Raw genomic sequence first — 17,113 nt, 5'->3', positions numbered from 1 at the left:
CTGTCCAGTTTGGATGACAAAGCTGTAGCAGCATCTGCGAGCCGTCTGCTAGGCGTCTTCTTGCTAAGTGGCATCACCGACATGGACCTCTTCACTAGGGTTGTGCTTTTGGTGTCATTTGGAGCATTTTAATGGAATTATCTAACAAATGATATGGACTGCTGTGACAGGTATCTGTGTCTGTGCACCGCACCCTTATAGTTTATGGATGGAGATTGCTAATCAATCAATCAGATCAGGCTTTAAAATGCAAGGTCCACAACTAGTGGGTGACATCACAGTGGGTACATTCACCTTAGTTTTTTATTTATTTCTTCTTCTTCTTTTTTTTTTACAATAATAAATAAAAGGTAAGTGTTTAAATCCTCTGACTGGCCTGGGCCTTTCTATTTTGATGTTCTCCCCATGACCATGTGGCTTCTCTCCAGCTAGTCCAGCTTTCTCCCACAGCCCAAAGACATGCCTATTCTGTAAACTGATGATGGTAAATTGACCGTAGGTGTTAATATTGTCTGCCTCTGTGTGTTACCTCTGTAATGGACTTGTGACCTGTCCAGGATGTACCCTGACTCATGCCTGGTTGGAATAAGCTCCATTGCCCTGGCAAAGCTGAATTGGATAATCACAATATAGTCCTTAATTTCTGAAGCCATTAGGGAAAACCACAGATGTTACAAACATTTACAAAAAACTGATGTGGCTCAGCATTTAAACAGTGAAGTCAATGTGGAGGGTCCTTAAACCTGCATTTTGTCTAATGGCCAGCAGGAGGCAACTCCTCTGGTTAGAAAACCTTTATGAGAAAATGGGCCTACTGCTCACTTGGGTTATTAGTTCAACATTTTTGTGAAGATTTTATGACCTCAGTCTCTAGCTGGAAGTTGAAATTATACTGAAAACAATGTAAATGTGCTTTCTGTAAATTATTGTTATTTGCTGATTTAAATATACGATAAAGCCCTCAGAGCCACTCCTCACTGATCGTTTCCAGAGCTTAGAGCGTCAGTGGACACATTTTTAGGTGCACCTTGTGAGTATTAGCTTGGACTGCCTCGGTGTGGCAGAGATTCATCAAGGTACTGCAAACATTTCTCAGATTTTGGTCCATATTGACATGATAACATCAAACAGTTGGTGAGGTATTTGGGTACAGTGAATTCCTTTAGTGTTCACGTAACCAGTTTGAGATGGTTTGAGCTTTGTGACATGGCAGGTTATCTTGCTGGAAGCAGACATCAGAAGATGGGTGCACAATACCCACAAAGGGACAGACACAAAAATACAAAGTGGGTAATTTGTCTCCATTTATTTCTTAACAGATATGTAATCAGTCTCATCATAGATAATCAGCTGGAGCACACGCTCAGCAGTGACAGCAACACTCACAATGAATACAAACATTTCCACCAGTCAAGCTGCTGATTATAAGAAAAAACATTGAAACATGTATCCTCATATTTTAGACATCATACACACTATGATGTGTCTTCAATTCCCTGAATGGATTATAAATAATCTGATAGGTAACACAGTTTAGTTTCACCTTTGACCTTTGTTCAGTAGTGAATAAGAAACTTAAAAGACTGCTGGTGGTTTCCAGCTCCATCTGTTCACATTTTCAACTGTTGTTTGAATGCATCTTACCACCATGCCGGCTGTACCACTCTTAAATCAGTCAATTCAAAGTTGCAGCATTCAAGCCAGAAGCTTTTATACTGGTGCCTGAGGTTGCCTCCATCAAATTCCGGCTCGGGGCACAAGGAGGAGTCCCCCACCGTGAGGCCCGAGTCCTGAAGGATGGTGGGGTCAAATGTTCTTGCAGCAGGGCTTCTTCTCTGTGTCTTCTGCTTTTGGGCTGTTCAGGGTAACTGCACTCATGGGGCCTCGGACCACTTCCTTACTGCTTACCTTCTTGTGAATCTCTAATGGCATGAAATTGATAAATATGATGGCACAGAAGGAATGAAAAAGTAGAAATGTTGTTAACAAAATAAAACACATACACCAGTAATACCATGGTTCTGGGCTGCACAAAAGTAATTGAAAAAAAAGCACCAAACCAGTACTTCTAGTAGTACTTCTAGTGATTCCAGTAGACCTAAAGTTTCAATCATAGTTCCATAGGAGGCTATGATTAGAAATTTACCGATAATTGGCACGTCCACAATGAATTTCTATGCTATGTAATAATCAGCGCTCAAACCTTTCAAAAATGTGGCTCCACCACTGTGCTTGACAGTTGGTCGGAGGTGTTTGTGCTGATATATTGGGTTTGATTTGCACCAAACATAGCCAAACATCTCCATCTCCATCCAAAGCACATTTGTCCAGAAAATGTGTGGTTTGTTCAGATGCAAGAGAAGAGGCTTTCTTTTGATTACTGTTCCAAACAAGACACACTTGTCAACTCTTGTTCTAACCTTTAACATGCTAACAGAGCCCCGTAGAGCCTCAGAGGTAGCTTTTAGTCTTTTGTGGTTTCTTTTAGTATTGCATGGTCTGATCTTGGGGTGAATTTGATGGGACATCTCCTCCTGGAATATCTGGTCTTGAATTATTTCAAATGGTGAATAATCTTTCTCACTGCACAATGATGGACTTTAAATTGTTTGTAAATGGGTTTATAACCCTTCTCAGGAGTTGCTTCTCCAAAATGTCTTTCCTCCATGGCACCTGAATGCTCCAGGCCTGCGAGCCTTTTAGACAGGTGGTCACACTCGCTGATGATCAGCTGATAGCTGACAGCTGAAGTGCATTTGAGTAGCAACAACCTCTTAATTCCTATAAAAGCAGTAAAGGTGAAGTTTTGTCAGTTCTGCTTATATTTACACTTTTGTCGTTTAATGCTATCATTGTTCTTCACTGGCTTTTGTTTACTGTGTCCTTTTTCTTCTAATTGGGATCATTTTCATCCTTTTCACTCTATATTTAATGTATTCTTTTAGATTATTTGATCTCTTACCTTCCTGTTTTTCTTTTTCTTTATTTAATTTTTATTGTTTGGGTTTGTCTTCTGTAAAACATTTGTCTGTGAAAAGCATGATATAAATAGATATCACTGGATTTCCTGCTGTTTCTGGAACATATTCTATATTAGAAAGAGGAACTGACCATAGGAGTAGAAAAACTGGTAAGAGTAAGGGTAACAGATACATAATTTATAGTAAATATTCACAAAATGCACATTTTTTTTTGAAAGGATGAGAAATAGTATTCATTTATATCAGGAAAGTAGAAAAACATGAAGCATGTGTAAATATATATATATATATATATATATGTATATGTATATATTACCTGCTAAGACAGTGGTAAATGCTGCTTCTACATTTGTAGAATCCAAGGCTGAGGTTTCCAGGAATAAAAGGCCTTTCTTCTCTGTATTATTAATGATACAAATGGTCATGATTAAATTCACATCTGTGCTTATTTTATTTTTCACTTTTATCAAATTATGTCTCTAGTTTTAACATTGGGGTGTTCGAAATGCGCTCTATAAAAACATTGCATACTGTAGCTTTAATCAACCAATAGGAAATTAGAGCCACAAAGAATAATTGAACAAGAATTTGACTTGATTTCATAGACACAGTAATAGTCTCCATAATTATCAGAAATTAAATTCTGCAGCAGTCGTGGGTGCGAATAAAGCAAGCACAAAAGTGAAAACATAATCATTTTTCACAAAAGTTGATAACATTTGAAAAACATCAAAGATGTTTTGCTTTGGAAATGAAATGCAGGCGCAACATTTCTGAGTAACATGACTGAACAAAAACCAAGTCAGCCAGGAGATTTTTTGATTATTTGGTCAGCTGTGCAGACGTTCCTCAGCTACCAGACCAGTAAGGGAAAAGCATCGCCTCCATAATAATTTCCTGCACAAACTCTCTCGCTTGCTCAGTTTCTCAGTCTTTATAATTCTTTGACATACTTGGGGTTTGAAGCTGCATTTGATCATTATTATATGTCGGAAACATGTAGAATTTCACACTGTATCAACATGTTCTTCTTTAAAATCTCAATCTCCTCTTCTTTCAAACTCAGTTTAAAACCATATTTTTGCTTTTAGTTGTTGTTAAAAACAGGAAATGACATCAAACATACAGCTGACAGGTTCTGTGCAATCACAGAAATCCTTTCTGTACCTTTTCTCTCAAGTGAAATGTTGTGTTTTCAGTTTTGTTGGGGCAACACAAAAAATTCTCATTAACCGGTAAAGAGAACAGAACACATGCACTAATTTCTAGGTTAAGCACTTGTTGACTTTGTACCTGCAAAGTCTTTGGCCTCCTCAGTGGGCACTGATCTCTCTGACTCCAGGTCACTCTTGTTGCCTATGAGCATTACCACAATGTGGGGGTCAGCATGTTCATAAAGCTCCTTTAGCCAGCGCTCCACACTCTCGTAGGTGAGGTGTTTGGTGATGTCATAGACCAGCAGGGCTCCAACAGCACCTCTGTAATACCTGTTAGGATGAGGCAACCTTTACAGTTACACACAGAAATCTTTATGCTTGAACTAAACAGCTAAATGACGGCGATAAATATAAAGTGATTAAAAAAAAATCAGACTAAAAATCATCAGTACTCCATCATGAATTCCTCAAGAGTGACATCGTGTTCATGAGGAGGGAGTAGATGGACATATGTACTCAAGTGCTTATGGTATTAGCTTCAGCTGTCGCCAGTATGGAAGCATAATAGGCAGCTCCTGCCGACGTCCATTGAAAAAAATTAATTAATGACTACTGATTGATCTGAAGTTACGAACCAGTCAATACTTCCCCGACAATTACAATTCTGCTCCCCTCTTCCAGCAGCATAATTAATTCCACTTTAATAGGTTTTAGCTGCTTGTTACAGCACAAATGGGAAATTCCATGGGAGTGAGAATTTGCATACTGGAATAAGTTGGCAAGTAATTACTCAAAAAGCCACGCTGTCAGAAAAGAGCTAATCCAGTGGTGTAGCATATCCTCAGATTTCCCCGTGTCTTAAAAATAAAACGGACATGGTTCTATTGTTTTAAAACCCTTTTCCACACTCTTAATCCTCCTAGTTTAATTAGGGAAGAAAAAAAAAACTGAATCAGTTGGAAGAGAGAAGCACTGAGGGCTGAGTGTTCAAACATCACTGTCCTAACAAGTGGATTTTCAATGTGCCAGTTGGAAAGAGAATGGAGACAAGAATGTGCTTGTGGTTTTTCAGGTAATGCGGGAGGTAACCGAGGATCAGCACCTGTCCTTGTGGGTGTTTTGGCTGATAACAGCACCGCCTTAAGATGTCGACATACAGGTTTGCTCAACAAGTAAGCAGCAGGAAAACAAGCATGTGGACTGCGAAAGGATTGTGTGTGTTGGTTTATAGGTGTGCATAAAAGTCACATATTTTTAAGATGCATTCTTAATGAAAAACACGTATTAGTGACAAAAGAAGATTGCAATGTGAACCATTATCTTATTCCCACCAGTTTAGATTAATAAACTTTTTTTAAGACAAGAGTTGCACATACTGATTGTTGATTTTAACAAACACTGATTCCAGCAGTTTTCTGCATGTGTTAGTCTTCAGATAGAATGGCAACCTGCCCTGACCTATGAAAACTGGAGTCTCTAGTTTCCCCTATCCCATATGGACTGATACACTGACTTAGATAAAATTGGGTCATGCAAGAAGATGAGATAAAACATGACTGTAGGTTACAGCTAACCTTCTAATGTGGACTTTGTAGGGCTATAAAATGGGACTGTTGTATGACAACACTGATGTTGACAGACACCTTGTGCATAATGGTGACACTGTGGTGACACCTGACAAAAAGGCATTATGTGATGTTCTGGAAAAAGAATGTAATGATTTTTCCCCTGGACTGTAGCGCTATTCATTAGTGAATTTAGCTGTTTCAGCCCAACTACGCTGGTCAAGTGGGAAGCAAGCTGTCAATACAGCTCATCTGAGGGAGTTGCCTTTGTGTCCTGTTGTCACAAGCACAGGACTGTTGTCACGCCTCCTCCTGCACAAGGACACAGTTGGTGTGTGTAGTTTAGTAGTAAGTAGTTCCTACAGGAATGTGATCACATCAAGGATTTGTGTTTTTTTGAGTAACTTGGTTATGATTTTTGAAAAGAGACATTCCTGCCAAATTTTCCAAATGTAATTTTTTCCAATTTGAACAACACAATGAAAGTGACATTTTTTTCCCATCAATTTTAAGTAAAGAAAAACAACAGGAGTCTCCACAACTGATATCTCCAAAGATGGGAAACAATTATGAAAATGACGTAAAGCAAACATGAAGCCAGGAGGTCAGAGATAGCCTGGCACAGACTTCAAACCGGCACACCGGATGACTTTGCAAAAATAAACTGTATGTTCATAAATTGTGCAGATTTTCCTACGGATAAAGATCTCCCTTGTAGCCATTTAGGCTACACCAAAGTAATAGAGAAACAATTAAAGAAAGTGCTTTTCACTATCTACTATAGAAATGTATAATTTGTTTTACAAGTCCACAGTTTAAAAAAGGACATTTTCTGTCAATTAACAAATAACAGAACATAACTTGTTCACAGTGAAGGTTTACTAACATGACATCTGCAGACTGGTTCTTGTTGACATTGTATTTTGATAAGCAGGAATGAAAGTTCACATCCTAATTTGAACAATAACCCCTATTATGCATGTGCATGGGCAGTGAGCTACCAGAACTTTCTGTAATAATCAACATTTATTAGTGGGATTTTAGTATTAAATATATATATATATATATATATATATATATATATATATATATATATATATATATATATATATATATATATATATATATATATATATATATATATATATATATATATATATATATATGTATATATACTATATATACTATATATATATATATATATATATATATATATATATATATATATATATATATATATATATATATATATATATATATATATATATATATACATATATACACATATATACATGGGGAACTCAATGGGGATGTGGCGTACAACACTAGAGGCCAATCCCAAGCTCATAGCACAAGTCACCATCAAGTGCGGGATCTACCAAGGAGATGCTCTGTCCCCACTGCTGTTCTGCATAGGCCTGAACCCCCTCAGTGAGATCATTAACAAGACTGGCTACGGATACCGACTACGGAACGGAGCAGTTGTCAGCCACCTCCTGTACATGGATGACATCAAGCTGTATGCCAAGAGTGAACGAGACATCGATTCACTGATACACACTACCAGGCTATACAGCAATGACATTGGAATGTCGTTCGGACTGGAGAAATGTAGTCGGATGGTAACAAAAAGAGGGAAGGTAGTCAGAACTGAGGGGATTGAACTACCAGAAGGCAACATTGCAGACATAGAGGACAGTTACAAGTACCTGGGGATCCCGCAAGCGAATGGGAACCATGAAGAGGCCGCTAGGAAAGCTGCAACCACCAAGTACCTGCAGCGGGTCAGGCAAGTCCTGAGGAGTCAGCTGAACGGTAAGAACAAGATCCGGGCCATCAACACCTACGCCCTGCCCGTGATCAGGTACCCTGCTGGGGTAATAGGCTGGCCAAAGGAGGAGATAGAAGCCACTGACATAAAGACAAGAAAGCTCCTGACCATGGATGGAGGGTTTCACCCCAAGTCCAGCACCCTGAGGCTGTACGCTAAGCGGAAGGAAGGGGGCCGGGGACTGGTGAGTGTCAGCACCACAGTCCAGGATGAGACAAGAAACATCCACGAATACATCACGAAGATGGCCCCAACTGACAGCGTGCTCAGTGAATACCTCAGGCAGCAGAAACCCAAGAAAGAGGAGGAAGGCGAGGAACCATCATGGAAGGACAGGCCCCTACACGGTATGTACCACCGGCAGATAGAGGAGGTGGCTGATATCCAGAAATCCTACCAGTGGCTGGACAAAGCTGGACTGAAAGACAGCACAGAGGCACTAATCATGGCAGCACAAGAACAAGCTCTGAGTACAAGATCCATAGAGGCTGGAGTCTACCACACCAGGCAAGACCCCAGGTGCAGGCTGTGTAAAGATGCCCCAGAGACAATCCAGCACATAACAGCAGGGTGCAAGATGCTAGCAGGCAAGGCATACATGGAACGCCATAACCAAGTGGCCGGCATAGTGTACAGGAACATCTGTGCCGAGTATAACCTGGAAGTCCCAAGGTCAAAATGGGAGATGCCCCCAAGGGTGGTGGAGAATGACCGAGCTAAGATCCTGTGGGACTTCCAGATACAGACGGACAAAATGGTGGTGGCTAACCAACCGGACATAGTGGTGGTAGACAAACAGGAGAAGACGGCTGTAGTGATCGATGTAGCGGTTCCGAATGACAGCAATATCAGGAAGAAGGAACACGAGAAGCTGGAGAAATACCAAGGGCTCAGAGAAGAGCTCGAGAGGATGTGGAGGGTGAAGGTAACGGTGGTCCCCGTGGTAATCGGAGCACTAGGTGCGGTGACTCCCAAGCTAGGCGAGTGGCTCCAGCAGATCCCGGGAACAACATCGGAGATCTCTGTCCAGAAGAGCGCAGTCCTGGGAACAGCTAAGATACTGTGCAGGACCCTCAAGCTCCCAGGCCTCTGGTAGAGGACCCGAGCTTGAAGGATAAACCGCCCGCAGGGGCGTGCTGGGTGTTTTTTTTTGTTTTTTTTTATATATAGATATGTATAGATATATGTAGTGCTGCAAACAAGATAAAATATATGTAAACTGTATTTTACGGTGAACTCTGTCTTTTTAGGGTGCTTGGAAGTGTTACATTCATATTGTGTACAATATTTAAAGCTGTGTTGGGTCTTGATACTCACGCAGATGTGATGGCCCGGTATCGCTCCAGCCCAGCAGTGTCCCAGATCTGAGCTTTGATGGTGAAGTTGTTGAGCTGCACTGTCCGTGTGCTGAACTCCACCCCGATGGTTGTGCGACTGTCATGGTTAAATTCATTTTTGGTGAAGCGGGACAACAAATTGCTCTTTCCTACACCAGACTCTCCTATTAAAACCACTGCAAAAAACAGAGAGCAATTTTAATTAGACATTCATTTTTTTCTTGAAGGCCTGTACTCAGCCATTGCAAAACTAACAAAGCCAATCCCCTGAGATCCACTTCATCCTTTACATGCCTAGGTGTGTCTTCTGTAGTTGCTCCATAAATCCACAGTGTTTGCTGTCTGACATTGGGCTAATTGCACAATCAGGAAATAACTTCATGGTGAAAGAGTTAATTATTTGAGCTAAAGCACGCAGAGGAAAGAATGCAGATAGAGGGCAAACAGAGTTAAACGCCTCTGCTTAGTTATAGTTTGTGGGGTTTGAGTATATCCCAGTGTACACTGGACGAGAGGCTGGCTGTACCATCAGCTGCTTTTTTGATTTATTAACAGCAGTAAATAAGCGTGACAGTTTTTTTTTTCCTTTCACAGTTTTTATCTAATTTTGGCTTTAAGCAGTGTTTTTATTTTTGAGTGAAGCTGTGCAGCACACAGATCTTAAACTTTTTCTGGGCTGTTCCCTGTTCTTGGTGTGACTGATTAATATTTAAAAAAAAATAAAATATATGTTTTTTTAATGCGCTACAGATTGTTTTTTTTTTTTCTCCTTCATTTGTAAATTCTGTGAAACACACGTTTCCCTCCTGGAAAACTGAAAGCCTTTGGGGTCTTTTTTTCTCTTTTCCACGAACAAGCCAATGTTTTTGGAAATAAAACCATCTGCAAAGTTATTCCAAATCAGGTGGAACGAGTTCAGCTGCTACTTCCTTTAATTTTTGCCAGAGCAACCTACCTACTGAGTAAACAGGAGAAGTAACACAGACACCCCCTGTGCACATTTCAGTGACTAATGTTTGGGTTTCAGTTGTTAAGTAGCTGACTCAGAGAGAAAAAAGGGGCTTGGCTTAATTGACAAAGATAAAAAAGTATGACCACACAAAGAAAACAGAAGAAATGAGACCAGTGAATAACTGGATAAGTTGAAGTTACACCTAACTGCTGTAGATTCAGTGAGCCAAGGTGTTATGACATCTCCAAAGCCATTAATTATGACATACTGTTTTTGATATTTGTTAACCCCATCTTGTTTCTAATCTCAGCCTGTTGTCTGCCTGCTTGGTTGTGGCTCTGAAAAAATTTAGTTTTTCTGTATCTTTAACTTTATCTGTAATTTTATCTTTATCTAGATTAGTGTAAAAAAGACCGAAGAGGCAAACAAATAGCAATGTTGTCCCGTAAAACTAAACCTACTCAGTGCATCAAATGTCATTTTGTAAAGAGTTTCTAAAGGGGTTCTAAGGGGTAAATGAGTGAAATGTTAGAGGTGGTAGTAAATAGATTTTTTGGATAGAGTCAGCTGGCAAGCCATTTCTATCCATGCACATTGTGAAGAAACATCAATGCAAGAAGTTATTCAGTGGCTTAGTGAAACTTTTCTTAAGTTTGAGGTGAACTAAATACCCTACCAATGACAGAGATGGTTTACCTGGGCAACCAGAGCCTGGACTGACCGCTATAGTGACCAGCTGTCCACAACAAAGAAATGCGTGATGTCTGGGTGTACACATCTCAAAGAATGAGATGATTCTACAAAAGTATTATTTATTTATTACATATATGACTAGTGAGTCTATGATGTCCCAGTGAATATTAAAGTAAAAGTTACATTGTAATAATGTTTTAAAATTACTGCCCAAATAAGTTTCATGGAGCTCTACAAAGACAGCTGCTGAGTGGTAAGTCTTGCCTTTGCAAACAGGGGTGTGCAGTAAACTGGGACTGTTGTCCCAGGAGGGCCATACCAGTAAGCTTATACAAGTTAAATGTAATAAATTTGGGCAGAATTGAGTTCAGCTTAGTGGTGCGGCCCTCCACAGCAGTCCCAGGCTCTCATATGGCCCGTTGGAAACATTAATTGCCCACCCCCGTTCATCAATCTAACTATTACAAACGTGAACAGCTTATTTCCCCCTGCAACTACATAGAACATTAAATTCCAGAATGTCTCAAAATAACGAAAGATAAACATTAAAAGAGTAAGATTTTGTGTATATGTGCAGTTACTGGGACTCTAAAGTACTTCAAGATTTTTATCAGAAGACTAAATTCAGCGTTTGCCAGTTTAAACATACATATCCTGAAAACTACTTTTTCAGAGACAGACTCTCAGCAGGGTTGAAGATATTTAAAGTAAAGACGTGATCAGTTTTTGAAACTGATCTTCGCCTTGATAGCAGCAAACTGTTGACTGCATGAACACGCTATTGGAGCTGTAGCAATACCCCACTACCACGCTAAATGCTGAGAAAACAATCTCACCATAAGATCTAGTTATTAGTAACTGTTCTTCATCATCAGTGTAGGGTTGCCCAGTCATGCAATGTGTAAATTTCCACCTCCATCTGCTGAAAAAGCTGGTGTGATTTAAAATGCCAGAGCAGTTACTAATTTAACTGCCGAGTGAGACTGTTTTCTTAACTTTTCTTCTTTTCTAAGGCTTGCGAATGAACTTTGAACCTTGTCTAACATGGCCAACAGCTTTCAAAAATGCGAAAAAGAACTCCAACAAAACCCAACAACAACTGAGCAAAACTCCATCTGCTGTTTTGGATTTATTGAAAGCTGCAGAAAAGCTAATAAATTCTGAGAGACTGTTTTCTCCACACTGCTGTTTCCTCATCATTCAGGGTTTGAAAATGATTTGTTTTCTTTTTTTCTTTTTCTTTTTTAACTCTGTGAGCCACAGGACATAAAAAGTGCTATTTTCCGCCCCTTAGCACCTGCTGGGTCCCATAAAATCTAAAAAGACAAATAAGTAAGCACGTGCATATGTTTGACCTGAAGTCTGAGGTCCTGCTGAAGAATATTTTAGGTTATTGTTCACCAAGATAAGTGTGCTGCTTGTGCTCCCCCCCTTTTCTCCTTGACTACTGAGTAACTTCTAATGCAAACAATACCCCATGTTTCCATAGCAACACAGGACAAGCGGCCTTCAAGCGTGTGGCCGGTCTGGTTTGTTGATCCCGAGGAGACCAAAACCTTAAATTTTCACTTGATTGCTTCACTTTGCTTTCATGACCTTCAGGCCTGGAAATGTAGCTGCTGTAATGCACACAGTGCTGCTGCAGGTTGAAACTAAACACCTTTACGAGGTGAATGTAGGGTTCATTTACAGCAGTGGGAGGAGCTTGTGGTCTGCTGGTCGTCCCCTATCACTTCATTTAAGGCATTTTGCTGAAATTTTATTCACCAATTTGGAATTTGTACATGTTTATGGTAGAAATGCTTCTTTTTGTGCGTTTGTTTGTTTCTTTAAGAAAAATAAAAATCAGGCATGAAGTTCTCTGGCATCTGTACCATTTCATGTAATTATTCTCAGCTTTTCTATTTAATATTATCCCTCCTGAGTTAGCACACATGTGGGTATGATTAACTCTTTGGTCCTGTGAGAGTTGAGGCTTCTGTCTGATATCAGTTTTATTTTGTTTGAGCAGCAGCCTGCTTCAATATGCACGTAGAGCCGAACCTGCTGTCATTTATAAACACCTGGACCTTATAACTCAAATATGATTTTGCAAGATTTGTGTCCATGCTCAAAACTCTCTGCAGTTTCAAAATATGTCACAAATGCTTTACATTTCAACTGGTTTTACATCTAAGGAGGAAGGCAACATTATCTTAAGATTAGTCAGCAAACTAGCAAAAACAAAGAGAAAAAACGATTGCATAACTCTGATTCAGTAATAGTCCTTCCACCCTTATTTATTATTTATTATATTTTATTACGATGCCCTTGTACACACCCCCACAATGCTTCCTGTAACCCAAATATCATGTATATAATGTATGTAGTGTTCTTTTCTTGTATATTGTTTTATTTACTTTTGCACCTTTGTAATCATAATTCATAATTTTATTGGGGGACAAATGTGTATGTCCTCTCAACCCTGCCTTCAGATTACAGTTATGCTTCACAATACTAAAACCACACTAAATGTTCATAATGGCATCCAACATATTCATTTTAAAGACTCAATATTAGTATGTACATAAGCCTGTTAATTAATTTTAATATCTAATTACCCAATTTTACTTAAATTTATACAGCAAAGTGTTTTAGGCAAAACGACGAGACAGGAACACTAATACAATACTTCCTTTTCCAAAAATCTGCTCAAACTGATTTCACTGATTAGTTTCTTTGAGCTATCAGTGAATCATTGGATGGATGGAAGCCTGCACACACGCTGAAAAAGGCTACTAGTTTTGGTTTGGTAGATTTGGTTTCCTGGAAAGTTTGTTAACATTTATCAGCCAGAGAAACATCCCTTCACTGTGGCTGTTCCTGAAATTTCTGATGTGAAAATCAATGGTGCAATAACGAGTGTCCATGAGAAGCAAAACTTCCAGGGAAAAAAGATTTTTAAAACCTTCTTTTGGTAAGAGCTCTTTTTATGAACACAAATACTCTCGCTCCTCGTGCATGCAGTAATTTGTCTTTCAGCATGATGCATGATCATTTACAATGACTGGATGGTGACCACTGGTTGCACACTACGTTTCATGAGGCACAGTTAGATACTTTTAGTGCACTATTTAGGGTATAATGATACTCTGTGTATATTTGAAGATACACCCATGTTTGCTAACACCTTAGGCCAATTAACCAACTGGCCAGCATGCCTTTGGCCTTTGGCAGAAATCTGGGGAAGCTGAAAAAGTCTCAATACAGACTAGCAGGTTCAAACCCAGAACAGTGATGCAGTCAGACGGCAGCACAAACCACCACGCTACCCCTTTGTGAGAGTTACTATTTGCATCTCATTGCCTGCAGGCCTTTTTCACAACAGATTATTTGTCTTGTCAAAGCAGGAAAAGCACAGGTATGGATTTCACTACACTAACAATGACCCCAGCTTCATTAAGTGTTTCAGTAAACTGGTCCAGTGAGCCAGCATTCTCAGTGCTGGGACTTTCCTTAAGCAGAAGACAGGAGTCATTAATGTGATGAATTCACTTGTGGCTGTGCACTGATAAATTAAAATGTCTGCTGTGAAAACACTGTGGAAGGAGTAGCCAACACACGCCTGCATGCTTTGGTTAAAATAAATGTTTATTGATTGATGCAGTTGTGCAAAGCCCCCTTTGTCCTCTGAAGTGTTTAAAGATTAAAGCCTTTATTATCCAAACTGAGAGTTTTTATGGCAAAGCTGTGTCATCATTTTTAAGATTCTATTTCGGTCGTTCTGATTTTATCTGGGAATATGGACGCAGAGTGTTAGGACATACACCATAATGCTCTATAATCCATAATAATAAAATTTGCTGGGTGAGTCTGTGTGTGATCCCAGTGCCTTTGGAGGCAAATGTAGACCTGAGGCAGGGGGTCAGTGTGTGGAGGATGAATAGTTGCTGTAGCATCTTAATAAATAAAAAGCTTGCTATTATGACTTGTCCTGCCTATTACACTGAAGTACGAGGTGAAGTATATGGTGCACTGTAGTGTTCTGCAGTCTCGTCCATCTGGCCACAAAAAACTGTCAGGAGCATGGGCGGAGCATGGGCAGAGCATGGGCGTCTGCAGGGCTTCATGTTCACTCGCTACAGCGTTTGAACTCCAGCGGACTCTCACATTTATATGAAAGAGGAAACTTACACTAGCATGATGGTACATTTCAGACTGTTTTTTTTTTTCTTTTCTTGGATATGATGTCACAGAGAGTGGGTTGCTCTCTCTGGCTGTGGATGCAGGAGACCCACTGTGCTGTTCCACCCTTCTCCGAGAGGGGAAGACGTTCAGAAAAAAATTAATACATTCTTAATGAGAGGGAAGCTAAAACTGAGGGGCTGACTCAAGGCCCAAGCATGAATCATGCAAAGCTACTTTAATTCCAAGAATAAAGATGGGGAGCTCGGAATTAACATCATTAACAACACCTCTAATTAAGAGCTCATTAAGAGAAATCCAGTACCTTAAGCAGCAGGATATTAGTTTTTCCATTAACTGGGAGTCTGTGAAAGAAGACGGTACCAAAGTTGGAATAAATGAAGTCAGTGTGTATGGAAATGACTTAAGCAAAAAAAAAAAAAAAAATTCACTGCCCATAGCAACAGCCCCGACTTCCTGAATGTAAATTTTGAATGTAAATGTGAATCTATAGACTGTATATAAAAGATGTCTACAGGCACGGTGAGGTCACCCACTGGTTTTGCATTCTGCTTTTTCAAGCTTCTACATTAACGCTTTGGTCACTGCCAGGCTGTTAGTTGTCTTCATTATTATTAATATTATTATTATTGCCCTGGTTGTGTCCACTCGGTTGAAACATGTGCTGGTCCTTAAATGCCACCAAGTGGGAACTGACTTCGCATTCGAGTGGAAAAGCAGTATAGAGCAAATACGTCCTCTGTTGTGTAGACTGAATTCTAAATAAAATTAATAAAACACGCTATCAAAGCTGAAGCAGGTGATGTTTTTTAATAACAGAACATAGTGAAGGTTTACTAACGTGACATCTGCAGACTGGTTCTTGTTGACACTGTATTTTGACAAGCAGGAATGAAAGTTCACATCCTGATTTGAACAATGGCCCCTATTATGCATGTCCGCTTGCAGAAACAATATGCTGAAAGGATGATATCACTGCAGTACTGCTCGGCTTTGTTGTATTTCACCTGGATCAAATATTTCAAACAGCTGACTGAGCTGCTTACATCCAGAGACGTACTGTACATGCACACTGTCGCGCATCACTGTGTACTGTTTATTACTGATCTGTTGCATTCTGTTGACACACAATCATGCATACTCCTCTGCTCCTGTTCCTGGAAACTACCAAGTTAATCATAAACAAGGAAGTATAATTAAAGTCCGATTGGACATTACTGTGCGATACCTTTCTAACTCTTTGGGAATATGCCTATGATTGACTAAAGCATGCACAAGGATTTGTACTCACCCTTAAAGACAAAGTTGTAAGCCTCATCTGACCCCATGTTTTGTCCATTCAGTGTTGCTGCCTCCCAGTTTACAGCAGTCTGATCACAGGATGTAAGATGACACTGAGCAGAGACCAAAATCAGTTTGACTTCAGGCAAGAAACTGCCAGCAAAAAAGGTTTTAACACGAGTGGCAGTCAACAGCTTTCCTGACCTTCACTAGCCTTCCCCTCCCGTGTGAGTTAAGAGAAAGCTGACTTGTTTAAACAGGACATGTGGAGCGTATCCAGGTCGTTCTCCTGCAGCAGGCGGGGTCTGAGTCAGGGAAAGGCAGAGCAGCAGTGGAGGTGTGTCCAAATAATGGAGTCACTGCACGGCAGGTTGGACAGGTGGGGCCAGTGGCAGGTACAGCTGAGGCGGACTCTCAAACGCCTCCTGGTGGAGGAGACGGCTCCAGGAAGCGAAACTGCCCTGAAACAGAGCTCACATGCTCCTTCAAAAAACCTTACCCTGCATCACCACACCTGTCACTGCACATCCTGTCCGGTCAAGCTCCTGGACATTAACAGACCAAATATGCAGAAATTCCACCCTTTTGGGCTGAATGTCACACTTTCCCCCCCAAACCACAGTGCAGACAACAAAGAGACTTTCTTTAAGTTAAAATCGACTTTCTAAAATCAGTGTAAAAGGTTTAGCTCAGTTTTAGCTTTCACTTTTCATCACAAATGGGTTTCCGAGAGGACAAATTAATGCACAGCTGCTTGTAGATAATGAGAAGTCTGGTAATTACTATTGAACACAACATCATCAAGTCATTACTAAAAGAAATGTAATAGCCCAATATCACTCAGTATTTTTCTTAAATGGTACTTTATAGAAAAACAAAATAACATACTTAAAGAAATGATGATACTCAGCTTGTGTATTCAGTGAAACGTCTCCCTCGTTAAAGAGTTTTGTCTCCTTCGAGCAGCAAATAAATCAGTCGCCTGTTGAGAGTGATAACAGCAAATGGGAGGACGATGTGACTGCTGAGAGCACAGATATGATACCAGTGTATACAATTAAAATATAAAATAATTGTAGGTCGCTAGAAAATAGTCACACGCAGCAAAAGAAACAAATGAAATCCCAATAT

General features: G+C 39.9%; 1 protein-coding gene across 1 annotated transcript; it reads right to left on the bottom strand.

The window, feature by feature from the left end:
• Nucleotides 1-1,282: 1,282 nt before the first annotated feature.
• Nucleotides 1,283-16,292, bottom strand: rab25b (RAB25, member RAS oncogene family b). The gene is made up of 6 exons (XM_031748625.2): nt 16,187-16,292; nt 15,993-16,095; nt 8,852-9,047; nt 4,275-4,468; nt 3,298-3,378; nt 1,283-1,922 (listed from the first exon to the last, which is right to left on the bottom strand). The coding sequence occupies exons 2-6, from the start codon at nt 16,027-16,029 to the stop codon at nt 1,807-1,809; spliced, it is 624 nt and encodes a 207-aa protein (XP_031604485.1). The 5' UTR covers nt 16,030-16,095; nt 16,187-16,292; the 3' UTR covers nt 1,283-1,806.
• Nucleotides 16,293-17,113: the final 821 nt, after the last annotated feature.

This window comes from Oreochromis aureus, linkage group 11, assembly GCF_013358895.1.
Source record: "Oreochromis aureus strain Israel breed Guangdong linkage group 11, ZZ_aureus, whole genome shotgun sequence".
In the NCBI taxonomy this organism is placed as follows: Eukaryota; Metazoa; Chordata; class Actinopteri; order Cichliformes; family Cichlidae; genus Oreochromis; species Oreochromis aureus.
Note: the sequence above shows the minus strand (reverse complement) of the source record. Positions and strands in the feature narration are given on the sequence as shown.

Coding starts and splice junctions, on each gene's coding strand:
- rab25b (XM_031748625.2), bottom strand. CDS start 16,029: ATGGGGTCAGATGAGGCTTACAACTTTGTCTTTAAGG. Junction 4,469..8,851: donor TACCGGGCCATCACATCTGC/GTGAGTATCAAG, acceptor TCATCCTAACAG/GTATTACAGAGGTGCTGTTG. Junction 1,923..3,297: donor ATTTACCACTGTCTTAGCAG/GTAATATATACA, acceptor TCATGCCATTAG/AGATTCACAAGAAGGTAAGC.